Source organism: Lontra canadensis, unplaced genomic scaffold, assembly GCF_010015895.1.
Source record: "Lontra canadensis isolate GAN:19392208 unplaced genomic scaffold, GSC_riverotter_1.0 scaffold4, whole genome shotgun sequence".
Taxonomy (NCBI): domain Eukaryota; kingdom Metazoa; phylum Chordata; class Mammalia; order Carnivora; family Mustelidae; genus Lontra; species Lontra canadensis.
In genome coordinates this window covers 26,663,472-26,689,298 of record NW_022630998.1, presented here as the reverse complement: position 1 = coordinate 26,689,298, position 25,827 = coordinate 26,663,472, and the positions used below count along the sequence as shown (strand labels likewise).

The window sequence follows — 25,827 nt, the reverse complement described above, 5'->3', positions numbered from 1 at the left end:
TTCCTTATCAGTGATGTTGGATTAGCACTTAAGCAGAATGTCAGCATAAGACTCTGAAAGGTAACTAGCTGAATTATGGTCAACTTTTTAAAAATTTTTATTAACATATGTATTATTTGCCCCAGGGGTACATTTCTGTGAATCATCAGGCTTACACACTTCACAGCACTCACCACAGGATATACCCTCCCCCATGTCCATGTACCCCCCCCCAACCCCTGCACCAACCCTCACTTTGTTTTGTGAGCTTAAGAGTCTCTTATGGTTTGTCTTATCAGTTACATTTTTAAGAATTGGAATCTTCCTCCGCAAAGATCTTGACAGAGCAATAATGGACCCAGACTAAAATTATGTATGTTTGACATGGCACAGTGTGAACTATACTTTAAAACGGTGGTGTTACACACTTCAGTGATGTGAAAATGGCAAGTGAATTATAAAGTCAGTAGTGATATGGCTTATCTCCCATACACAGTGCACGGCCAAGTGACCTGCAAGTTCCAGGTTCAGAGATTCTGGAGTGTGGCCTTGAAAACTGTCATTTTTAATAAGCTCTTCCTGAGGACTGTCACTGTACTGGCCAATCATTTGGTAGGAGCCTTGTAGAAGAGATTAAAATTAAAGCATTGTGTTTGTGGATTTGAGGATTCTAAAATCCTCAAGTTTAGATAACCTCCTCTGGCTCACTAAGATTCCAGTGACTTTAGCAGCTTAGGCAGAGTATGTGCCACTGGCCTACTTAGTGTCTGTGGTATATATAATGCCTTCCAGCTACACTGGGGCTGAGTTTGTTATGATAAGCCTTAAATAAAAGTAAAATTCTGGGAGAATTTGGCCTAATTAATTTTAGGCCCAGTGTAGTCCTGTTTCTTACATGATACTTGATAGTGTTCACTGGGCTGCAAGCTGATTGCTCCTCCGTGATCTTATGGATATTAGGATGATTTGTAATGATCAGTCTGTCTTCTGGCAAGATGTTCTGTCCTGAGTAGATATGAAAATAGCAAATAAATGAAATTCTATTTAGTGTACAAAGATCTTATCTTGACCAAAAATACTGAGTCAAGGACTGAATAATAGAAACGTTCACAATTTTATGCTTTGAGTAGAATGGTTAGTATTATTTTATGAGTTCCTTTGAAATGATGTGGCTTTTTCCAAAATCCAGGTTCCCTGAAATTTCTGACTGAACTTTCATTTATTTACTAATTATTTTCATACTATTTTTCCTTGTTTAGCATGTACTGAAAAAGCTTCTGGCTATAACAGAACTGCTTCAACAAAAACAAAACCAGTATACAAAAACTAATGATGTCAGGTAGCAGACTTCGCCCAAGTGTTCTGCTTGGATTCAGCATGCCCAACACGGTAATTCACATCAGTATAATGTCTCCTTTGCTCTTGCCAAAAAAATAGCACACCTTTCCACATTCCAGTGATGCGTGAGCTATGCAAACAAAATCCAAGATTCTGCTGGTGAGTCAATGTGCCAGCAGCTTTGTAAGCTATCTGTGCAGGAAATTTGCACTTTTTCCACATACGGAATCAGTCTTTACCAACTTCTGAGCCTTGGTGTACGGATCACCTTTCACATAACAAAATGCTGACTGAACTTGAAAAATATATTTTCAATACATCCAATTGCCAAAGTTTTGCTGTGTCTTGGAAAAAGAACTATGAAATCAACTGACAAGAAAAAGGATTTTCTTGACAATTGAGCATAACTGGACTGCTCACTGTTCTTACTGTAATTTCCTCCTTATTAGGAATACGACCGTTTGACTGTTCAATGACTGTTTGTATTTACAGGTTCCAGAGTCTGCCACTATAATAGGAACAATCTTTGCTGTATACTTTTTTTAAAATACTGTGCTATTTCTCTTGCTGGAACTGTTAAGAGAAAATATATAGAATGGACCTATTGCTCATCAGCTTTATTTTTTAAACATACCACTTATTTTGTTGGAATCGTCAAAGACTATTTAGAGCTCATGATGCTTTCATTAAATGTTTACAACAGTAAATAGTTTGAATCCAGTAAATATTATTGGTTGTTGTACTGATCAATGCATGTTACCCATTCATCTGTTCTATAGATTACCAATTTATTTTATGTGTCAAAATATCTGGAATGCTTTTGTTGAAAGTACTCATTTCTAAGTTGATTTTTTTACAGAGCTATCCATCTTTGAACTTCTGACTACTTGTTCTGTCTGCTGCATATATAGTTTGTATAGTTTTATTTGCTTCTGTATATGTATTTTTGTGAAGTATTCACAGGGGTTTAAGTTAAAATAAAACCAAGGGATATCTTGAGTAACTGATTACTTCTGTCTAAATACAGGTAAGCATTCAGTTTAATTTTTTCCCTCCTTCTTTAGGGGCAGTTCAAATTTAGTACCAGAACAAGGGCCAGGGAGAAAACAAGAATTCCTTCCCTCCCATAATTGTGCGGGAGAGAGAAGGCATACAAAGAAGTACGTGGCAGAAAAGCATTTTCAATAAAAAAATTTTTTTTCTAAAGGCCTAGATTCTAAGAGCAACACTTCAAATTAATACAGGAAAAAATAATCAAGGATTTAAAAGATTGATGCATAGCACAATTTTAAGCTATGAGAAGTTGTTACTTCTGTAGAGGCAGATGAACAGTGATGTCAAAAGCCAGACAACCCAGTCTGCTCTCCTGTGCTGCTTTTCCCTCACTCCAGCTTTACAGCTGGACTATCATGGGAGTAGTATGGGTTACAGGATAAAGCCAAAGGGATATAGACCAGTGACATCTCCAAGAACATTTCACCACAGTCCAGGGAGGTCCAAATTCTAGTGCTGGGCAACTTAGTCCTCTCCACTAATCACCCCTTGGTCTCTAGCCATACTGACCTATCCTCTGCCATTCCCCCAGGCTGAAATGTCCTCTTCTGCCTTTTATATTTTAATGCCATCTCTTGAGGTGGAATAGGAAACGTGTCATTTACCTTTGTACTCCTTACAGTAACTAGTTGGGTCAAAGATGAAATAAAACCTCAGACTTTATTAATGGGGCTGGCTAGGAGACTTTTCAGAAATAAATGTGCGCCTTGCTCTGATACTAAAGCTTAGGGACTTAAAAGGGAAACAAAGTATGAACACTTCACAATGCTGTCTAGAGGCTAGCAGCACTGCTACTTAACTTGGATAGCTCTGGAAGATTGTTAACTTTGGCTTCTTCCAGTCCATGTTTGTAAAATCACACTTAATGAATTTCATTCCTCATCCCACAATGAGAAGAAACTAAAACCAAAAACTTCAAACGTAAAGAATTATTAGAGAGAAGGTGCATACAGTAAATACTGCCCTCACATAGTGAGATGGAATTAAAATGGTACCTACACTCTAATGGCAAGTGCAGCCTGGGATGAACAGACACTGAGGACAGCTGTGTATCCATCAAACTCAGATTTACAGGGCTACAGAGTTTCACAGAATTCCTGCAACCCAGTTTTCTAGAAAAAATTGAACAATCACAATTTGGTTGCAACTTAGAAACCAAGTAAGATCCCACTTAAATACCTGGACAAATGCTACAATGTGCAACACTTAGTATATGCAAGCACTATTCCCATTAGACTTGGGAAAAGGACACAGAGAGCTTTAGAACTTGACCAGAATCATGAAGTGAAATAGACAAGCAAGATCAAGTACCATAGTCTGCAGTTATTTTTATCAACTCACTTCAATTTGAATTCAATGTCTTGAACATATTTCATCTGATAAGTTAATAACCATAACACCTATTTATATGGATTCACCTGAGGGTATGTGTTAGTTTTGACACCGAATGTACAATTCTTGACTACTGCAGACCTACAGCTACTTAATTTTTTATCTAGACCACTACTCAAGACTGTGTGTTTGATTTCTCCTTTAGAACTTACTTGGTAGTGTTTTTGGGTAACTAGATTTTAGTTTCAGTTGAAGCATTTGACAGGTGAGGTACAGTAGTTATATATAAGAAAGCTAAGTATACTACAATGACATCTGAGAAGGCATTTATAAACGTTTCTAGAGGGCAAAAAACATTCCCTAGCAGGTTTAAAGGTGATTACTTGGCTTAATTTTTTGTGACCTTTTTTGGTGCTTTTCTTTAAAACACTAACGGCAAATAAATTACAGCTTTGGGTACTGCAAAAAGACTGATTTGGTATTAGTCATGATGGGGCAAGACTATCTAAACCAGGTGCTATTCTGGCTCTTTTCAGGGGTTTTATTTCACATAAAGCTAGCCTGAGAGAAAGGAAAAAAAATTTAACAAATAGAAAAGTTTAATATATTTGATGCTTTCACATTATTTCTTTTTTCAACAAAGTTAAATGCCAGATGCTTCATCCTTCTGTTGATTAGTTAGCACTGGAAAGTCAATTTCAAATGGTTAGAGAGAATCTACCAGGTCATCGTCAGTCCATTCTTCCTAAGAAGGAAAGAAAACGTAGTAAGAATAACATTATACTGAAGCGTAACAGCACTATTTAGCTCCTTACCTTTCAGGAAAATCTTCTTTTACTGTGATTATAGGAAGGTAATAAGCCAGGAAAATTTGTAGTAGTTCAGTCTTACAGTACTATGGTTTGGTCTCGCAAAACTACACTAATGAGAGGAGTAAAGGTTACAACTGTGACCTTCTGCCTCTTATTAATATATATCTGATATGTAAAGTACAAGTTTTCTGAAAAGGGTATGAGAAGAATCCTTGAAAGTCAAAAAGAGCAGAAATTTAGCATGTTATATCTATTTCTGTTGCCTTCCATAACCAGAGGAAGGATTCTTCATCAATTAACCATTATACTGCTTCAGAACAGGGTAAGAAAGAAGTGAGAAAAATCCCATGATAACAAGAAGAATATACATAAAAAAGGATGCAAAAAAAAAAAAAAAAAAGGAAGGCCTCAAAGCCCACGCCTCTGTAATACTTGCATTCTGGAAAAATAAAATCTTAACAGTATGGTCAGACTAGATTATACAATAAAAGTAATTTTTAAAATTTACCTTTGGAGAACATACCTCTTCATGTTTGGGTTTCTTAGAGACATAATCATCATCTTCATAGCCTTTCCTCTTCTTCCTGTAATTAAGCAGCCATCAATAAGTAATCTAAAACTGGCAACAGAAACTATAGCAAGGATATATATATCCACATGTATATAATACATATATCTGAAATAATATATAATATATATATTCTAGCAAGGCTATATGAAATACTGTATATATATCTACTGAAGAACAAAGGTATGGAAGATGTAAAGAGATGCATTATGGAGAGGAAGACATCTTTCTAATTAATCTCTATGTTCAATGCAATTCTAACTAAAATCCTAATAAAATTTCTCATGGAAACTGTCAAGTATAACTAATGTGCAAGACTATGCAAAAAGAGCAAAAGAATCTGAAAGAATAAAGTGTGGGGCCCTTGTCCCAGTTATCATCAAAACACTATGTATGAAAGATAAAGATAATTTATGCTGTGGTATTAGCAAGAATTAACTGGATCGATGATCGAGCAGATAGGCAAAAAACAACGATGCATATATATGAATTTATAAGGAATATGTAATTGGGGAAAATTATGATTTTTTAAAAAACAGCTAGGTAATGGACTTTTTTATTAAAAAAAATTAGTGTTATGTGTACCTCACATCATTCATAAATTCTAAATCGTTTTAACAGATGAACACAAAGCAAAATAAAGATTAGCTTTAGCGTTAGAAGTGGTATTCAAATGTAAAAGCATAAAACAGAACATACATCTCCTAGATACCACCAAGTTGAAAGACACAATAAAACAGCTGTAGGATATAGGAAAAGACAAATATATAAAGAACTACAGATCAGGAAAGTAACATCAAAAAACTGCACAAGGGTTGTAAGCAGGCAATATAGAAGAAATACAAATGGCTGTTAAACTAGAAACAGCAATGCCTCATAGTAATAGGGGAAATACAAATTAAAATACCAATGTGATACTGTTTTCTCACCCAGCCTGGCAAAAAGTTAAAGACTGACACTACAACAGTTGTACAATATGTATGAAAGCATTCATAGAGAAAAAACCACTTCATACACACATGCAGAGAAGACTGGCAAAGGTATAAATCAACTAGATACTACCTCTGAGGTCACAACTGGATTTGGGTTTTGGTCAAAGAGAACTTTGGTTTACCTGTACTGACTTTAGTAATGACAATAGAGTTAATTGTGTCATAAAAAAGAAAAGGAATTTTAAAGACCGGGAAAACAAATTATTTTGTCCTGAAGTAATGCTTGTCACTGTGGTCCATAGACCAGTCATGAACCATTTTCAGTTTGCAATAAGGTGAAGTACAGAAACAGACTGTTTAGAAAATTTTACAATTCCATCGATTAATTTTATGACTACTAAAATCTTAATAAAATTTCAACTTGTGTTTTGTGTATTTCATTCTAGTAATTTGTTATTTATTGCATTTTATCCTGGATTTTTTTTTTAAAGTCCTTTTTAGATAGTCTGAAAAGCAGCCCCTGCCAAGTACTCACAAAAATGCAGATTTTGCTTGACATAGTAAAAAAAGCACATAGCAACTTGGAGTAAGAGGTACTCTAGCAGTTAGCAATTTTGGATTATAGACCACTCATAGTTAACCCAGCTAGAAGGATAAATTAATAGTCCAGTGGTGTGATCCAGAGGGTGATAAATTTCTTTATATGGTCAATATAAATATTTCACACCTTGTAGGCCGTACAGTTCACTTGTGTCACAACTACCTAACTCCTGCTGCAGTGTGAAAAGAGCCACAGACAGTATGCAAACTAATGGGCATGTCTCTGTTCCAGTACAAGTCTTTGTAAAAACAGGTAGTAGTTCACATTTGGCCTCTGAGACAGTCTGCCAACCGCTGGTCTAAGCCCACTTCAAAATCAATGTGAAAAGAATACAATCGGTTCTGCAATACTTTGATTTATTCAAGTCGACATTTCTTTACTCCTCTGTAACCGCTCATTTCTGTGAGTTACCACTGAAGCCCATAAGTGAGATCTACCAATTTTAAGTTCTGTGCTGAGCCATGCAAGCAGTGACAGCTACGATAAAATAAAGCAGTACCACATTTTCCATGTTTCATAAATCCTTGGATATTCTGTGACTCTGTAAAGAATTTAAGCCACATGTACCTGGCTCTGAAGGTCACAGAATACTGTCCTGGTTTCTCAGACATTATGCAGTACATTCACCAATAACAGATCAAAAACACCTCAGATGCATCTTCACTGTAAGAGGGCAGTGTTAATTCCCACAAAATATTAATAAGGTAGAACTTTGGAATCAGAATGTATTCCACAGAAAAAAACAACAGTTTTCTCATTACCATTCCACACCCCCACCTTGTTTAAATTCCTAGAAGATGAGGTTTGAGTAGATCCTTCAATTTGCAAAGCACAGAGAACCCCAATTCTGTGATTTCCACATTCAGCCTACAAATCAGTGAGAGACCTTATAGGTGTTCCTTATGGCTGCCAAGAAAATATCCAACAGCACATTTTCCCACTTAATCTGTCTTCAATTTAAAGTTCATCCCTGAAAGAAAACAGGCCAACTTTCCCTGCCCTAGCTAACAGAAGAAATCTGAAACCATACACTCGTTCTCTCAGACAAGATACCAGACCTGCAAAGAACCCAAATACTAAAAGAGTACGAGGTTCGGAGATTCCCTGGGAAGACTCAAGAGGTCCCATGAGAAGTAACGGACAGGGCCTGCAACCCAAAGAATACATTAGTCGTATGAGGAGAACAGTATTATGAAAGCCACACTACTGTCTGGTGTTTAATCCTGTTAGAAATGTCCACTCGATTAAAGACAACCCAACTTAATGGGCAGTCATTTTTCCCCGCCAAAGCAAACATTCACCAATTAAGTGACTTGAGGATGAGCAGGCCTCAAGAACAGTTATATCCGTCCTTAACACCCCCACCTACTTACGTGACTACATTAAGGGCAAGCTCAGCAGAGTGACATCTCTCCAACTTCTGTTTCAGAACAGCAACTTCTTCAGATCTGGGTGGCTCATATTTTTTTACCAAGTTTCTCATGCCTATGTGGAGATAAAAAAGATTTATACTAGATAATAAAAAGTCCTGTTCCTGTAAGGAAGCTGAGTATTTTCCCAACTTACTATGGGAACAATAACAAACCTCTTGAAATGTGATTATTACCAGCATTTGCAATGTTCTGCATTAAAATCCAGTAAATACCATACTTCAAGTAATTATAGTGGGGTCTCCTGCTTAGTCCATATCCTATACAGCATAAAAAGAAGCATGTTTTTCAATCTAGTCAATACTTTTTCCAAATCCCACCATGGTCACTTTTTCAGATTTAAGGCTTTAAACATCCATGATTCAGTGACCATCCTTTGTTCTCTGCCAGCTGTATTTATAACATTCTGTGCTACAGATGGTGGCCCAAAGACTGTATTTACAAAGGAAACCATTATTAGGTGACCTGTAATAAAGGGAGGACACTTAGTAAAAACGTGTCAATGATCCTTTGCTTCAAAAAAATACAGCACCTAGACAAAGCATCAAAGAAAACAAAAATGTCCTCCTTAGGCTAAAAGTGAACTACTGTGTCAGTGACTTTACAACTGCCAAAATGTCCTCTCCCCTCGTCTGTTTGTATTATTCAACTACAATAAACCAAAGAATGTAAGTCTCAAGAATTTTTAGGGGAATGGTGAGAGATCCAGGGCTTATTATTAGCCAGCCACATGTGCCACACAGGCAGAGCTTGCCGGACTGTAAACAAAGCAGTGTTTTCAAATGAATTAATACTTGAGGCTTGATTATCTTTGTTCCAAAAACTTAGGAATAAGATACCTTAATATTGTTATAGTGCTGTTTTGTCAAAAGCTATTTTTACTTTGTGTTAAAACAAGTGGAGTAAAATGAAGGAACTGAGAAGAAATCAGTCAAAAGCTGTTAGCTGTATGATGAGCACAGTGGGTTACCTTTAAGGCTCCATTTTACCTACTAAATCCGTGATCCCAAGATCTCTGGCTGAATCACAGCGTTGGAAGTGCACCCTCTAGTGGTGAAACTGAAGACCTACAGTTTTATGATTCGTAAATCACAAATCCATCACTCCCAATTGAAGGAAGCCCTCAAGATCATTTCAAGCAGAGAATCAAGAAATGTTATTTACATGCCCTGAAACAGCTTACCTTCTGAAATATAACACCTATAAAACACATTTACGACCCTCATCCAAGATCATGATTTTTAATCTCTTATTTTATTGGCTTACCTAGTATTTCAGCTACATATTTAGTTAAAAAAGACAAGTAGCACAAACACAAGGGAGACAAACACAGATGACTTTTAACTCTAATGCTTAGTAGCCATGAGCCTTCAGAGATACACAGGCAAGAATGAAGGAAGGAGAGGGGTGGGTAATCTCTACTCACCCACTAAGAAAGGGTTTCTCAACACTGGCACTGCCAACAGTTTGGGCTGGAAAATTCTTCATTGTGAGAGGCTATATTTGTTTTCTGAGTCAGCTATTAAAAATTACTCTAAGCTCAGTAAGTCCTGAAACAGAAATGGATTCTCCTCTCACAGTTCTGAAGCCCCAGAGTCCGAAATCAGTTGCACTGGGCCAATATCAAAATGTTAGCAGAGCCCCATTCCCTCTGGCGGCTCTAGGGGGAAATCCATTCTTCCTGTTCCAGCTTCTGGCTCCCAGCATCCCCTGGCTTGTGGCCATATCACTCCAATTTTTAAGGTTTGCATCTTCAAATCTTTCTCTGTGTTTTGTCTTCTCTGTCAAACCTTCCTCTGTTCTTTAATAAAGACTCCTGTGACCTGGATGTCCAGGATATCCATCTCAAGATCTTCAAACTGTAACAGCTTTCTAAGGTAACATTCATGGTTTCTAGGGATTAGGACAGGGGTATCTTTGGGGAGTCATTCTTCAGCTTAATAAGGGGCTACACTGAATTATAAGATGTTTAGGAACATTCTTCTACCAACTAGATGTGAGTACTAGCCACTCCCCTACCCCCTAAGTTCTGACAGCCAAAAGGGTCCCAGACATTGCAAAAATCACACCCAGTGGAGAACCACGGCTTCTGTAATACCAACATGACTAGCAAATAATGGCAACTAATTAAGGCTGACTACAAAACAACTCCAAATTTAAGTATTATCTTTAATTTGGTTCCCTTTAGATCTTCTCCTGTGCCTGTCATATATCTGTGTACACTTCAAAAGGACTGTTTTAAGCCTTAACCCTTTCTGAATCTTCTATTTTCACTTTCCTAATAAGTTCTCTGTGTACAAACTACTTCCTTTCATGATCGTTCTACTTGTTCTCCACCAATGAATGTATCCTTAATGCCTCCATGATCCAGTAAATCAATGAAAGTAAATCTAAACAACAATCTATATGATTGATACCTGAAGTTAAATATCAAGATGATATTTAGAAAGTAGCTTTGTAATAGAAGAACATTTTATAAAGTGTCCTGTTTTACTTACTTTTCATTGTATCTAGTAACTGTGACAAGCCAGTTCTGTTCTCTTTCAGCATGAGACTTTCTGACAAATAACTCGTAGAAAAAGGAAAAAACATTTTAATCTACTGAATACATACCGCATCTTGAGAAACATGACATCATAAATTAGTTTCCCCCACGTTCATTTCATCAAGGACAATTTTAAAATTAATTTACATTAAAAGTATTAAATAACAATACCTCAAACTCCACAAAACTATATACTCTATTATAGTCTTAAGGATTTAATACAACTTAGTTTAAAAGACGTTTAATGTCCAAATTATTTTGCCTAAATTTTGTAATATATAAACTTTCAGAGGGAAAATGGTTATGAATACATTTCGAGTATTGACTGTTACTACTGTTAAATGTTTTAATATATAAACTCTACGAATTTAACTTCATTTTACAATCTGAATAATTTGAGTAATTGAGCAATTTGAACAATGTGAGTCACAGGCACAGACAAGTCATGATCTTGTCCCCTGCCCAAAGTCATAAAGCTAGGAAGAAGCAGAGCTGGAACATGGCACTAGTAAGGATTCTCTCTTCCCTTAATAGCAAGTTAACTCTAAGTGCTCTTCTTGGGACCAATAGGTATTCAAACCAGTTAAGAATATCCTCATGCTCTGGGGCGCCTGGGTGGCTCAGTCATTAAGCGTCTCCCTTTGGCTCGGGTCATGATCCCAGAGTCCTGGGACAGACTCCCTCATCAGGCTCCCTGCTCAGCGGGGAGCCTGCTTCTCCCCCTGCTTGTGTTCCCTCTCTGGTTGTCTCTGTCAAATAAATAAATCTTTTGGGGAAAAAAAAAAAAAAAAAGAATAGCCTCATGTTTTGCAAATCTATTACATCTATAAATCAAAGTGTTAATATTTCCATAAATGGATATAAAGCCTCATTATCGTTTTTCCGGCAACCAATGATAGCAGCTTGAAAATAATTTCTATATTTAAATATTTAGCTACTCTGAACTTGATATATAATTGATAAAAGCCCAAGTGAACAGACTGTGAAGGCGTAAGTAATCTTTCAAACACAAGTAGAAAGAAATTATTAATTTCTCTGAAAAATGGCAAAATGAGTAAATGCTGGAATACAGTTAGACAATTAGGAAATTTTGTTGCTTTCTTTTAAACTATCCAAATTATTTAAGTGATACTGCATAAGTTTTGATAGCTAAGTTTGGTGTTAACAACTTCATCATCTATGATGGGAATTAATTTTAGATACAAGAATCAACAACTCCCTTAACAATGAATACATTTGTGGTTATCAGTAATTCAAAATAACTATTATTAGTCTTTTCCTTTCTTTTTTCTCCCAAACCCTCACACTTAAGGCATTTTCTTGTCTCTTTTTACTCTTTTTCATTTCTTAAACATAAGAGCAAAACATTTAGTTCTAAGAGTTAGCTGACTAGACTCTGCCTCAATGAACCTGTAAGTTAGCAACTCAATCTCAATACTGAATTAGAATTTTAATATTTTGATTAAAAAAATCCATAAGCAAGCAGGAATATTTAAGAAGTCAAGCTAGGAGATGAAAAAGAAATCTCGAAATCCAGTAAAAGAGAAAACAACTCAGAACTAACAAAAGAACATCCTATGAGTATTAATCTAAAGTGTCACCCAGAATATAATAGCACAAGGGCTTTCCCTTTCTGAAACCAGCAATAAATGTAAAGGCAATTCCAATGTGTCCCCAGAGTTTGCAAAGTAAATCAGAAGTTAAGAATGATTCACAAATACTTCCTCAAAAGGAAAAAAAAATGCCCAACTCTTCATAGTCCCTGGGAAATTCAAAAGTGTATTTAATTTGTCATGAGCCCAAGTTACCACAGTTTCAGTTTCAGCTATATGAGATTGTAACGACACTTCCAAGATGACATAAACTTCATCCCTCTCCGTAAGAATCTCACCACTGGAGAATGGGCATACACACGGCATCGGATATGATGCTTCAAATCAGACATTTGGCTATCTGACTTGTAGAAAAGAGGCTTTCTTCTCTTAGAGAATGGAAGCTTCACATCTAAACTCCATAGATATCAATAATCTGCTGTCTTTCCTAACTAGAACAAGGACTGACAGCTTTGTTCATTCTAACAGTACAGTGCATGGTACAGAGAAGGCACTTGATAAAGTTTTGTTTAGTTAAATAAATGGAGGTATAGATCACTTAGGGATTAAAAGTATATATTTATGTACATTTGCTGAGCTGTGTTTGTGGAGAAGAGGCATACCATGAATTAAAAACAAGCCCACAAGGCTTATCTTGCATTTGTTTTGAAATTCATAAACTGTTCAATTTTTGGAAAGGGAACCTAGAGAAAGTACCAAGAAATGTGCAACAATGCAGTGATGTCAGGGGATGTAGCCTGTTACCAATACATTCGTATTTCTGTAAGGAAACACATAAATACTCCCATTAAGCTGGATAAAGACTAAATCACATCTGTTCATGTTTGCTACCACCATTATCAATGGATTTTGAAATTTTGGATGAGGGGATTGCAAACATGGAGAACAGTGTAAGTTTAGAAAATCTTATCTTCCTCAGATTTTTCTAGGACTAAGATCAGGCAGAACTTCAAAGGTCACAAAGAAATTATAAAAATTTACAAAATCTAATTTGCTACTATAGCGCCTGTGCTTCAGTTACAAATCAGTATGAAAACAGTGTTTATTAATCTGTGCACAAGATACTGCAGAGAGTCAAAGTTAATTCAGGTAAAGGGCCTGTCGCAAAGCCCAGTTCTCACTGTGCATTTATGCATCAGCTGTAGGTATCTACAGCTCAGGTGCAATTCATATGGACATCCCCTGAAGCATTACTCATTCAACAGACCTTTACTGAATGCCACATGCCACACAGGCTCCACAGCAGGAGAACAACAATAAATCAGGCAGACATCTTTGCCGTGCACGTGTTGCTTAAAGTTCACAAAACTTCTCCGTTCACTCTTTACAGACAGCTCTATTGGTCTTTCTGGGATCACCTGATTTACTTCTACATAGGTCATAAAATGGATCCTCTTAGCTCAAAGACACTCAATTTTTAAAGATTTCTTTAAAGAGGTGACAGGGCACCTGGGTGGCTCAGTCCCTTAAGCATCTGCCTTTGGCTCAGCTCGTGATTGCAGGGTCCTGGGATCAAGCCCCACATTGGCTCTCCCTTTCCCTCTGCCCCTTTTCCCCTACTTGTGCACTCTTGCTCTCTTTCTCAAATAAATAAATCTTAAAAAACAAATAAAAATTAAAAAAATAATAATCTGAAAAATATATAAAAGGTCATTTCATTTCTTCTCTCTGTCGCCCTCATCAACCCTCTGAAACACAGTACATATAAAGGACTAAGTCACAAACTGAAGAGCACTTAAAAATTCGCTTTCCAGAAAGGGATAAACTGAGTCTGATCAAAGCTAAAATACAGATTAATACCTTTCCATAGTAATTCCTGCTCGAGATGCACTAGATAAAATGGCAGTCAGGGCAATTTGGGAAGGTGTGTATAAAAGGTAAGCATCCGTCAATGCAATTCTATTAAGAAAGTCATCAGCTGTTTTCCTCAACATCTCTGGATTCTCCATCATGGGATAGCGGGTCTAGAAAGAAAGTTTACAAATGTTATCACTTCTGAGAGTTAATGCAATAGTTCAAAAATATTTATATTAACAAGAAAATGCTTAATACAGGATTCTTTTATTTATAAAAGTAACACCCTATGGGTGCCTGGCTGTCTGCACTGGTTAAACACCTACTACTGATTTTGGCTCAGGTCACAATCTCAGGGTCCTGGGACTGAGTCCCCTGTGGAGCCCAATGCTCACTCAGCAGGGAGTCTGCCTGAGATTATTTCCCTCTGACCCTGCTCAAGTATGCTCTAATACATAAATCTTTTTCTTTTTTTTAAGATTTGATTTATTTATTGACAGACACAGATCACAAGTAGGCAGAAAGGCAGGCAGAGAGAGAGAGAAGGAAGCAGGCTCCCCACTTAGCAGAGAGCCCAAAGCGGGGCTTGATCCCAGGATCCCGGATCATGACCTGAGCTGAAGGTAGATGCTCAACAACTGTGCCACCCAGGCGCCCCAACTAATAAATAAATCTTTAAAAAAAAAAAAAAAAAAAAAAAAGCAATACCTCAGCTTAATCTTTCCATCTAAGATTGTTTGGTATTCAGCATCAGAATGTATCAAAAGTGTAATAATTTAATTCTGCATGTTTGAAGAATCTGTTTTTCCTTAGTGACTTTCAAACTTTTTTTTAAAGATTTTATTTACTTATTTGGCAGACAGAGATCACAAGCAGGCAGAGAGGCAGGCATAGAGAGAGAGAGGGGGAAGCAGGCTCCCTGCTGAACAGAGAGCCCAATGCGAGGCTTGATCTCAGGACCCTGAGATCATGACCTGAGCCGAAGGCAGAGGCTTAACCCACTGAGCCACCCAGGTGCCCCTAAACTTTTCTTTTTTAATCACAACTCATAATAAGGAATATATGCTTTAAGATAATTTATCTGAAGCTCCCAGTATAGGACTTGGCACTGTTCTAATTTACGTTAATCCCTCTCTTTGTCCTTTTCAATCTGAGGAGGAAGGGGAAAAGAGGTTTGAAGCTGACCTAAGAAAGGCACATCCCAAGGTAAAGGCTTCCCAGGCAATCCACATTGGATTCAGCTGGAATTCAGCCATTTAAGAATTAAAGCACCACCTCATCTACATTTGAAATTTCTGCTACTTAAAGTTTACTTTTGGGAAGTAAATGGAAATGGGGTTGGTTTGTTTTGATTACAGAATTATTTTTAGAATATGCCCAAGAAATACAGATGAGCCCATATTCTCTGAAAACTCTTCCGACACTGAACTCTAAATCCTAAACCCTTAGATGTATTTCAGATATCCACATTCAAGTCTCAAGGCACTAAAAAAATCTCTTCTACACTCAACAAAATACCCTGAGTCAACTGTACAGTCACACCCATGTCGTATTATCCAGAAATGACTGACCTCTGCTATGAGAAATTCAGACATTCCACTATGACCACAGTACTCCTTTCCCCCAATATATTTGCTTAGTTACTTCACAGCTATTCCCCAACTTCCTCCTCAGATCCTTTGGTCCTTTATCCCTTTATCTGTCTACTTGCTCCCACTCACCAGCGTCCGCTGATCCTCACTTCCCTCCAGAATTCCCTGACCCAATATGCTGCCAACACATTTCAGACAAAACTTTTAACAGCTGAATTCAAGCAATCTTCTGCTTTGTAACTATATCCACATTTCTGGGTGCTGCAACAGAAAACAATACCACCAAGGGGTCTAGTACTATTACTATAAATTCAAGTTCACGGACTTCACAGACTTCAGGAAGGCTCTCAACACTGCCTAACTATGATAAATAGAAAATTTGTTTTCCCACGTGTCACTGTGTACAACATTTTCCACCCGTCTCAATGTCTCATAATTTTCCGAAACTCCATCACTCTCTGTAAATGATCTCTGCCTTTAAAAAGAAAGACACTCCATTTCCTGTCAGCACCAATCCCCAGGCATAATACAGTCCTCAACCCATGCTTACCTCTATCCCTCTGTTCAAAGAGCTATTATTCTCTCAAGGCCAATTATACTTTGCTTTGAATCTCATGCCAGTCCCTTCCACCTTACTCCACAGACAAACTTGAGCTACTTATTTTTCACTACTTCCTTTAAGCTTTCTCTCATTACTAGCTCTCCACATCAGTTTCTTCCACAAAACAAAACACAAAAACCATCTCTCATCTATTTCTAGGAGTTCCCCTATCTTCTCAATCAATCATCTTTTCCCACTTCAAAAATCAAGCTGTTTAATCCAGGTTATAAATACTTGTTTTCTCACCTGCTATCTATTCCCCAACTGGCTTCAATCCGCTTTCTTCCTCCACATTCAATGAAGACTAATTTCACAAAAATCACAGATGACCCTTCTGGCACTAAATCCAGCAAACATTATCCTTTGCTTCTATTTTCCCTGAATTCTGGACAGGATTAGAGAGTGACGTGTACTCGTAAAAGTATTCTATTTCACTTTTCCAGAAAGTCCTACCTCTCTGGATATTCTTCAGTCTCCTTAATAGCTTCTTATATTTCTCTTAACTACCATTTACTTATTGAAAATAATTTATTTTTTGGCATGAGTGTGAGAACAGGGGTGGGGCAGAGGCGGAGGGAGAGAATCTTGAGCAGACTCCATGCTCGCAGAGTGACAGTGCAGCTTGATCTCATGACGCTGAAATCATCACCTGATCTGAAACCAAGAGGTGGACGCTTACCTGACTGAGCCACCCAGGTACCCTTCTCTACCCTTTAAATGGTCCGTTGGGCCAGTCCACTTTAAATTTTCTAGGAGCAACAACACCCAAATCTATACCTATAGCTTTGCCATCTTCTCCCACCTCCAGACACACTTGATGCTTGCAGGAATTGGAAACTGTGTCTCAAACCAGATTCATCAACCCTGAACCCTCCACTATCAACAAATCTGTGCTATGCCAGTGTTTTCTGTATCAGGGAGTGAACGAACCACCATTACCTATATGCTTAGGCCAGAAACCCTTAGGGGTCCTTCCTCTGTTCTCAACCTCTTTATGAAATCAATCCTCAGGCTCTAGTGATTCTGACTAGTATCTCTTAAGTCCAGGAAGCTCTCTCTGTACTCACAGCCACTATAAGTCAAACCAACCACCATCTTTTGCCTGGACTACTTTTTTTTTTATTAATTTTATTTTTTCAGTGTTCCAAGATTGTTTACGCACCACACCCAGTGCTCCCTGCGATACGTGCCCTCCTTAAATACCCACTGCCAGGCTCACCCCACCCCTCCCCTCCAAAACCCTCAGTTTGTTTCTCAGAGTCCACAGTCTCTCATGGTTCGTCTCCCACTCCGATTTCCCCCAACTACTTCTCTCCTTCACCCAGTGTCCTGAGTTATTCCTTATGCTCCACAAGTAAGTGAAATGATATGATATTTGACTCTTTCTGCTTGACTTACTTCACTCAGCATAATCTATTCCAGTCCCGTCCATGTTGATACAAAAGTTGGGTATTCATCCTTTCTGATGGAGGCTAATACTCCATTGTATATATGGACCACATCTTCCTTATCCATTTGGGCCTGGACTACTCTTAACAGCATCTTACTGGCATCCGTTCATGGAGTCTAATCCATTCCCCATGTCATGCCTGACACATACATACGTGCAATAAATAGCTGCCGCGGACTGATGCCAGAGCTGCCAACAGGATTTTTTTTAAACTGCAAACCACAAAGCTGCCCAGACTTAAGCCTTATGCTGGGTCCTGCTGCTCTATTCAAAATCCTTTACTGTCACCTCCACAGTCCAGGCCTCTACCTTCCACTCAGGCAGCACTCCGCGGCAGTCTTCCTCCTGTATCTCTAAGCTCCATTTAGGTTCTTTAGTGCACCACAGTTTCTTCAATCTGGACCTTTGACCAAAGAAGTCTCTCTAATTGGGATGTTCTTCTACTACCGAATTCCTCCTCTTGCTCTGATTTTCACTCTAAATGACCCTTTCTCGCAACTATCTTTTTCCTCTCCATCTGCCATCCCGTTCTAAAGTATCCTGTATCTTTCCTTCTATGGCACTTAGCACACTGGATATATGATTACCATTCCCATTAGACTGTAAGACCTATGAAAGTTGAAGCTGTTCTAAATCCTTAAGCACAATGTTTTGGCATATGGTACATACCCAAATCTGGCCGCTCAACTGACATGAATGAACCAGTTTGTGACTTCCACTTTGACTTCAGTCACACTATCCAAGTCCCCTTTCAGGGTCCAAACAAAACAACTTGAGTTGCTTTTGTCAATGCTTATTTCCTTATATTTTTGATACCTCCCTACTGATTCAAGTTCATAATGCACTAAAAATGTTAATCACTTTGCAATATTCTAGTTAAAAGTTATGTAGTTCTTTAAATGAGACCCATGGCAGTATACTTCAGAGTTAGAAGAATTAACTTAAGTCTTCAAAAGCATTACTCCAAACTGACAGTGGTCCTCATTAGAGTTCTTAGACAAGTATCTGCAGATCTACTAAATGAGCTCTGGAACTGCAGCCCAACAATCTGAGTTAACAAACCTTCCAGGTGGCACTGAAATTTGAGAACTATAGCACCAGAGGTCCAAGCTGAACTCACATTTCAGATGAGCTTATATTGTAACAACTAGGATGATTACAAGTAATAATAAAATTTTGATTTTTCTGGTTAAAGAACTAGCAAAGGTATATATCCTAATAGTTTATTTTTTCTAGCAACAAGATTACCTTTAAATCAATGAGAAAGCCCTCAAACGGTCTATATGGATTGTGGACAATAAGGTGGAAATTAAGTTGCTGTATAAGTAGTAGTTCATATTCCAAAATCTGTTCAAGTGCCTTTTCTTGTCCAAGAGGACTCTCCCGCAGATTTCCAACGAACTGTGGACTAGACACATTGAATTCATCTACTTTGCAGGCCAAAAATGCACAAGTGAGCCTAGAGGAAAAAAAATAAAGGGATGGGAATGGGATCTCTACATACTTTAAGAAGTATCTGAATATTTTATTAATAAAAATAAGTTCTAAAAATGCCTAATATTAACAAGTGACTATGCCAGACATTGCAGGAAATTTATTTAAAAAAAAAAAAAAAAAAGAGTTTTCTGTTCAAGCTTTTATCCATTAGAAGACTGTAATAGGATGAACTGTATAACCCTGTCAGAGCATTCAACCACTACTGACTTAACGGTAGTTTCATATAGCTCAACATAAACATCTGGAAAAATAACTGCAGAATAAGAGTACTTTGAATCATGAAATGTAGGTGGAAGAACACAACGGTATACACAGATGGAAGAAAGCAGGGGAAGCCAGGGAAGACAGGTAGGTTAAAGGAAGACTGTGGAAGGCTATCAGTAAAATCTCTGAAGGCATTTCAGTGGAGAGATTATTACCTTGGCAACCTACGAAACTCTCAGGGCTACTACCATAAATTTCAGAGTGAGCATCTAGTAATAAAATTACCACAAAAATCAAGATTGGAAGTAACAAGGACCTGACCTAGACTGGTAGAAAAGAAAATGAAAAAGGGAGAAAATAAACAGGGACAATGTGATTGAGAGCAAGCTCTTTGATGAGTCTCATACTAGCTTCATCTTTATTTTCAATGGACCTTTGTTCAATTGAAATGAATCTGGAGCTACAAAAATTGTAAACTGATTGATACAGAAAGAGAGGAGGTACCACGAATGATTCTTGGAGCAACAAAGAGAAGAAAGATACCACTAACAGAAAGAGGTATTAGGAAATTTAGTTTGAGAAAAACACAATTTGAATATGGACAAGTTGAAGTTCAGATGCCATCAGTATTACAGGGAGGGTAGTACTATAGATGTATAAGGAGTATAAGGAAAGTATAAGTTCATAACAGAATGCAACTCTATTTACCCTTTATTAAGAAGTCATTTTATCCACACAAATAAAGGTTTTCTTAAATGAAAATCAGTAAGTTAGAATTATACTCACATTATTATCCGGGGGTGATATTCCATTACTGAGTTATTAAGATAGAAACGCTTGAAATACATACAAGCTGTACCCTAAGATTAAAAATAATACATTATCAGAATCTAGTCACACATACATTTTAAATTTTATTTAAAACTTTTTTTTAAACTAACTCATGCAAAGGTTTCTTTGAAAAAGTTACCCATACAAAATATCAAAACTTCTTAATTCTTTTTTAATAAAATAAACTGTGATGAATTACCATGGAAAAGTTATAGCCAAAAGACCCTTTGCCGTCCTTCCTCACTCACCCTGGTTACCCTTCCTATGGTCACTCACTGACTTTTAAAAAGTTTGTGTGTGTGTTTTAGACTTCAGAGTAACAAACACCAGCTAGATTAGAAAAAAAATAAGGACAAACAGACAAATATTCACAGCTTAACCAGTCAATCTGGTGGAAAAAATTGACAGAATTAACACAGTTGGGCAATAAGCCTTCTCTTTAAATCCACTCTGGATCTGTGCAATAGAACTATGATCATGTTGCCAAACTAAACAGTAGAAATAACACCTCCCATTTTACTGACTGAATCCCATGGGCCAGACTCTGTGCCAAGCATCAAGCTATCATCTTGCTTTAATCCTTACAACAGCTTGGTGAGGTATGGCTATCTCCACTTCACAGAGAAGGACACTGACCATCAGTAAGGTTAACTGTCTTTTTGGGGTCACACATATAATAAGGAACAGGGATGGATTCAACTAAGACCTGCCTGTACTTTTAACCATCATGTCATTTGGCTAGAACCAATGAACAGATGTTTATCTATTTTAAGTTAGAAAAAGGTTCCTTTTAAATATTTTAAAAATTTAGCTTTGTCATTTTATGTGAAACAAAACAAAAAAACTTCATCAGTTTTAAATAAGCATGTTATACAAAGACAAATTCCACAAAGAAGTTCATGCAAGAATTCAGTTTCTTCGTCTGAAAAAACTCAGTAATAAATTACTATTATGTTATAGTTCTTTTATCAGAAAAACATAGAACCAAATCTAGAGACAACTAGTTAAGTCCATCTAAAATTCTTTATAAATCTTTCATCTCTCAGATGAAGGTCAGGTAAACTAAAAAAAACACAAAATAAAAACAAACAAAAAAACAAACAAAACAATAAAACCACTGTATTTTTGAACTTGGTAATTTCTTTTTTTTTTTTTAAAGATTTTATTTATTTGACAGAAAGAGATCACACGTAGGCAGAGAGGCAGGCAGAGAGAGAGGAGGAAGCAGGCTTCCTGCTGAGCAGAGAACCCCATGCGGGGCTCGATCCCAGGAACCTGGGATCATGACCTCAGCTGAAGGCAGAGGCTTTAACCCACTGAGCCACCCAGGCGCCCCTGAACTTGGTATTTTCAATATACCTCAATTTATTCAACTTTAAAAATGGAGATTATTTCCTGGGGTGTTATTCTCTATTGAGTCATAAGTTATTCACTCCATATAACTTTAAAAGTTAAGATAGATTTTCACTTCAGACAGACCTTCATATTTGATATTCAAAGCAAACCTGTAAGATAATTATGAAAAAATGTTTTATAATCCTCCTCTTTTATTTTCAGCTTTTCAACCTCAGTCTATGTTATTAAAGAATACACACTATTCTTATTTAAGAATACGCACTAAAGGAACAATTTCAAGGACAGTGCATTAAGTCCCTATAGCCACAAAACTCTAACTACCTGTTTCTCCTCAGCACTGCCACAACACAGTAACCACACTCACACAAATGAAGTCCTCGGAACCATACATCTGAAACAAACACAAGACAATTTTTTACCCAAAGATAAATCTCCAGGTTTATCTCCTAATCAAGGTTTAAAAACTTCTATGGCATGAGTTTTAGCTGGGGCATCTGACTGCAAAAGATGATTGAATGACTTATTTCAAATGTGTTTGTCAGATTTGAAAAGACACTAGTTTATGTTCTACTCCCAGTTCTATTGGTCATTAGTTGGGAACCTAGAGAGAAAGTAGTATTTTCTTTCTCTGTAAAATGAGGATGTTATGACCTGTCTAACAGATCTCAAAATTCTTTTGACAATGAAATGAGAATGAAAATACTTTGTAAGAAATGATACAGGAATTCCTAAGTTAAGGAATTTATCAAAAAAAAAATACATAAAGTGACAAAAGCGTGAATACATAAATTTGCCTAAAGTGGGCAGAGAACTGAGTTACGTGTTTAGAAGAGTTCGGATTTCAGAGGTCAGCTAAAGGACATTATACTTTATCACTATCGTAACTTACCACAACAGACCTTGGCATTGCTGGCTTAAACACTGAACAGAATTCTAATAATCTCTTCTCATAGTATTTGCAAAGCATCATTTCTTCATGAGGTTCAAGAAAGACTGGATCATTTGGAAGAACCTTTAGACCAAAAGTTACAACAAAAGTTCAATGAAATGCTCTTAAAATACTTTCCTCTGTCCAGATTAAGTTTAGTTTGTATCTCCAACCAAAGGGAAATATGCCATATATCATTTCCTCTTTATAAAGCTGCTAATTATTACACAAAATAGTTTTAGTGAAATATTTGCTAAACTAAAACTATACCATCATTTCACAATTTCTTAGACTGTCAGCTGGACATTTGCTTCATTAGGGTAAAAAGAATCATGACAGAAGGTGTGCACGCTCCCTAGTTTGATGTCAGTTATAAATCAAAAATAAGATACATACTGTCATTGACTGGAAAGCTTTCAACATCCCTTTCTCAGTCACTAAGTCACACAGGTTGAGGTAAAAATCAACAAGTGTCTCAAGGATGATTATGACACTTAAAATATTCCCCCCATTTGTCTTTATAAACTCTCCAAAGAATACATTAGATGATTAATATTACAACAATTTTACAACAAATATCTACTAGGCAGGTTTTTTTAAAGATTTTGTTTATTTATTTGAGAGAGAGAGTGAGCACGAGAGGGGGAAGGTCAGAGGGAGAAGCAGACTGCCCGCTGAGCAGGGAGCCCGGGACTCCAGGATCATGACCCGGGCAGAAGGTAGTTGCTTAATCAACTGAGCCACCCAGATGCCCCTTAGGCAGTGTTATTATTGGATTAATTATGACTACCAAAAAAAGTATACTGAAGTCCTGACCCCCAGTACCTCAGAACGTGACCTTATCTGGAAGTAAGAGTTTCTACAAATGAGGTCACACCAGAGTACAATGGGCTCCTAATCCAATATGACTGGTATCTTTATAACAAGAACATGGGAAGATAAAAACAGAGAGAGAACACTATGTAAAGAGGAAGAAGCAAAGGAATACCTAGGGTTACCAGAAGCTGAAAGAGGAAAAGATTCTCCCCTAAAAACTGCAGAATATTCTGACAACTTTATGCTAGACTTCAGTCTCCAGAACTGTGAAACAATATATTTCTGATGTTTTAAACCACCCAATTTATGCTATTATTTTTAATGTTAGGCTAAGGAAAGCAATACTAATACAAACTAATTTTATAGAGACAGCACGGGATTATGATTCAGAACAGAAATGGGTTCAAAATCCTGGGTCTGCTGCTTACCAGCAATGTAGTCCTGAAAAGTTATTCAACCACTCTATACCTCAGTTTCCTCAGCTGTAAAGCAAGGACAATAACAGCATCTACCTCATGGGATAGTTGTGAGGATTAAATGAGCTGGCACTTACTAAATGCTTAGAATACTTCCTGGTACACAGTACAGTCCTTACTACTTCGTGCAGCACAAGAATCAGGGGGTATGAAACAGACATGAGTTAAATGTAAAAAGTAGCTCAGTACCAACAGGTCCGAAACATGGAATCCTTGCTAGAGGGAAGCCTGTACTACAATGGATGGTGGAACTTGTGAAAGAGTAAAACGGCGCGGGGGGTGGGGGGTGGGGCGGAGTTCGTGGGTGGCTCAGTAGTTAAACGTCTGCCTTGCCTCAGGTCATGATCCCAGGGTCCTGTGATCAAGTCTCACATCAGGCTCCATGCTCAGCGGAAAGCCTGCCTCTCCCTCTCTCCCATTCCCCCTGCTGTGTTCTCTCTCTCCGTCAAGTAAATAAATTAAGAAAAAAAAAAAAGTGGTTTTTTTTTTTTTTTTTTGGCGTGCGAGCTATAACAGAAAGGACTTGGCTGGCAGAACCAAAGTCTAAACCATCTTCAGTCAATAGGTACTGACGGTCTCCTGCCCACTCCAATCCATTCACCACCAGGCTTTCTGAGATCTCTTTCCAAAACAGCATCTGAAAGGTTAATTCCCACTTAAAATCTTTCAAAGATTCCCCATCTCCTCATCATAAGCTCAAACTCCTTACTTCCGCTTACAAGCTCCTGGTCTATACCCTCTCCAGCCTTTCAAGCTCCTCTATTTGAGCTTCTGCCACACGATCCGGCGCATTCCACCGAGCCGCCCTCAACCCTGCAAGTTCCGACCTCCCACTTTGCACCTGTGGCTCTGTCAGCTGAGAACGTCCTCTCTCCCCCTCTCCATCAACTCCCGGCAAAAGCCTTCCCCTACGTATCCTCTTAACTAATAAAAAAAACCTCTAGTCCCGCACTACGATATCAAGTCTTTTCTTCACCATGTTACTGAATACTCCTCTGCCATTTGACTACGTTAATGGCGCTGTCGGTCTCTGTATCCACAACACCTGGCAAAGTACTCGCCTGTTTTTTAAATAAAACGCCCCGCACTCCGCAGAGGCACGGGCGGCGGAGATGAAGGAGTGTGGAAGCCCCAGGGAAGGCAGGATAGAGAACGGGATGGGCAGCAGCTGCTCAAGAGTTTAGAGGCCGCCAGACTCACCTTCCCGTTGGCCACCGCTTTGCATTTGAATTTGCGGTTGGCGTCGGCCCGCAGTCGTGCCAGCTGCTCCTCACTGGCGAAAGTCCAGTGCCGCTTCTGGCTACTGTTGTGGTACATCGCGAAAGCCCAAAGCAGGCCCCGGGAGTCTGGAAAAAAAGACCCCACACGCCACAACACCGTAAGGGGAAAAAGGAACCTAAGGCATAAACGCGAGCCCACGGAAACCGAGGGCGTGCTTTCGGCCGGCGCGGGCGCGTTGACGTTAAGATCATGTGATATTTCCGTCCGCAGTCGCGTTTCCGGAGCGGACTACGAGGAGAACAACCTGTGGGTCCGCCCAGCCGGCAAGTGGGCGGAGCCTACGGGTATACTCCCCCTTTCCGTGAGGGTAAGCCCTAGCTCCGCCCCTTTCCCACAAAATTTAAAGGAGAAGCGACAGGCAGGGTTGTCCAAAAGAGGAGAAAGGTGTGGTTATGTGGACGCCGACATGAACAATTTACGTGGAGTAACCAGAAGTGGGCAAAGGACCTGGGAAATTGTCAGCTTTCAAGTAGGGTGTTTAGAGTACGCCTCGCTGAAAAGGTGACTTTTGAGAGAAGGTTTAAAGGCATGAGGGAGTAGGCCCATTAGGTAAAGGGGTTGGGGGGAGAAGGGAGGAGATTTGGGGGCAGACAGACCACTTAAGGTCCTAAGGCAGAAGCATTCCTGGAACTTTTACGGAAGAATGTGCTTGGAACATTACAAAAAACTCATTTCAAAAGACCCTATCCTTTTTCCCCTGACCTTTTTCTTCCCCTCTGTTGATTACCAGCTAATCTTACTCCATTTCCATATCTGAAGCACTATGTATGGTAGTTTTAGGATTTTCTTGAATTCCCA

General features: G+C 38.2%; 2 protein-coding genes across 7 annotated transcripts in view; one reads left to right on the top strand and one right to left on the bottom strand.

Moving 5' to 3' along the window:
• RASA1 (RAS p21 protein activator 1) overlaps positions 1-2,316 on the top strand; it is a 112,939-nt gene extending 110,623 nt beyond the window's left edge. For both annotated transcript variants that reach the window (XM_032847000.1, XM_032846991.1), the window contains exon 25: positions 1,239-2,316. In XM_032847000.1, the coding sequence (XP_032702891.1) occupies positions 1,239-1,322 (84 nt within the window). In that variant the 3' untranslated portion in view covers positions 1,323-2,316. The remainder of the gene's footprint in view (positions 1-1,238) is intronic.
• Positions 231-25,248, bottom strand: CCNH (cyclin H). 5 transcript variants are annotated; one of them, XM_032847020.1, is made up of 9 exons: positions 24,949-25,248; positions 22,418-22,540; positions 20,128-20,201; positions 18,889-19,099; positions 14,004-14,167; positions 10,544-10,614; positions 7,989-8,100; positions 5,023-5,098; positions 231-984 (listed from the first exon to the last, which is right to left on the bottom strand). In XM_032847020.1, exons 1-9 carry the CDS (start codon positions 25,063-25,065, stop codon positions 955-957), a joined length of 978 nt encoding a protein of 325 aa, XP_032702911.1. In that variant the 5' UTR covers positions 25,066-25,248; the 3' UTR covers positions 231-954. The 5 variants fall into 5 exon arrangements, with proteins under 5 accessions (XP_032702911.1, XP_032702903.1, XP_032702921.1 ...); XM_032847012.1 differs by lacking the exon at positions 231-984 and adding an exon at positions 4,284-4,447 and having other exon boundaries at positions 24,949-25,247; XM_032847030.1 differs by lacking the exon at positions 231-984 and adding an exon at positions 4,284-4,447 and having other exon boundaries at positions 5,038-5,098; positions 24,949-25,246.
• Between the last annotated feature and the right edge of the window lie 579 nt (positions 25,249-25,827).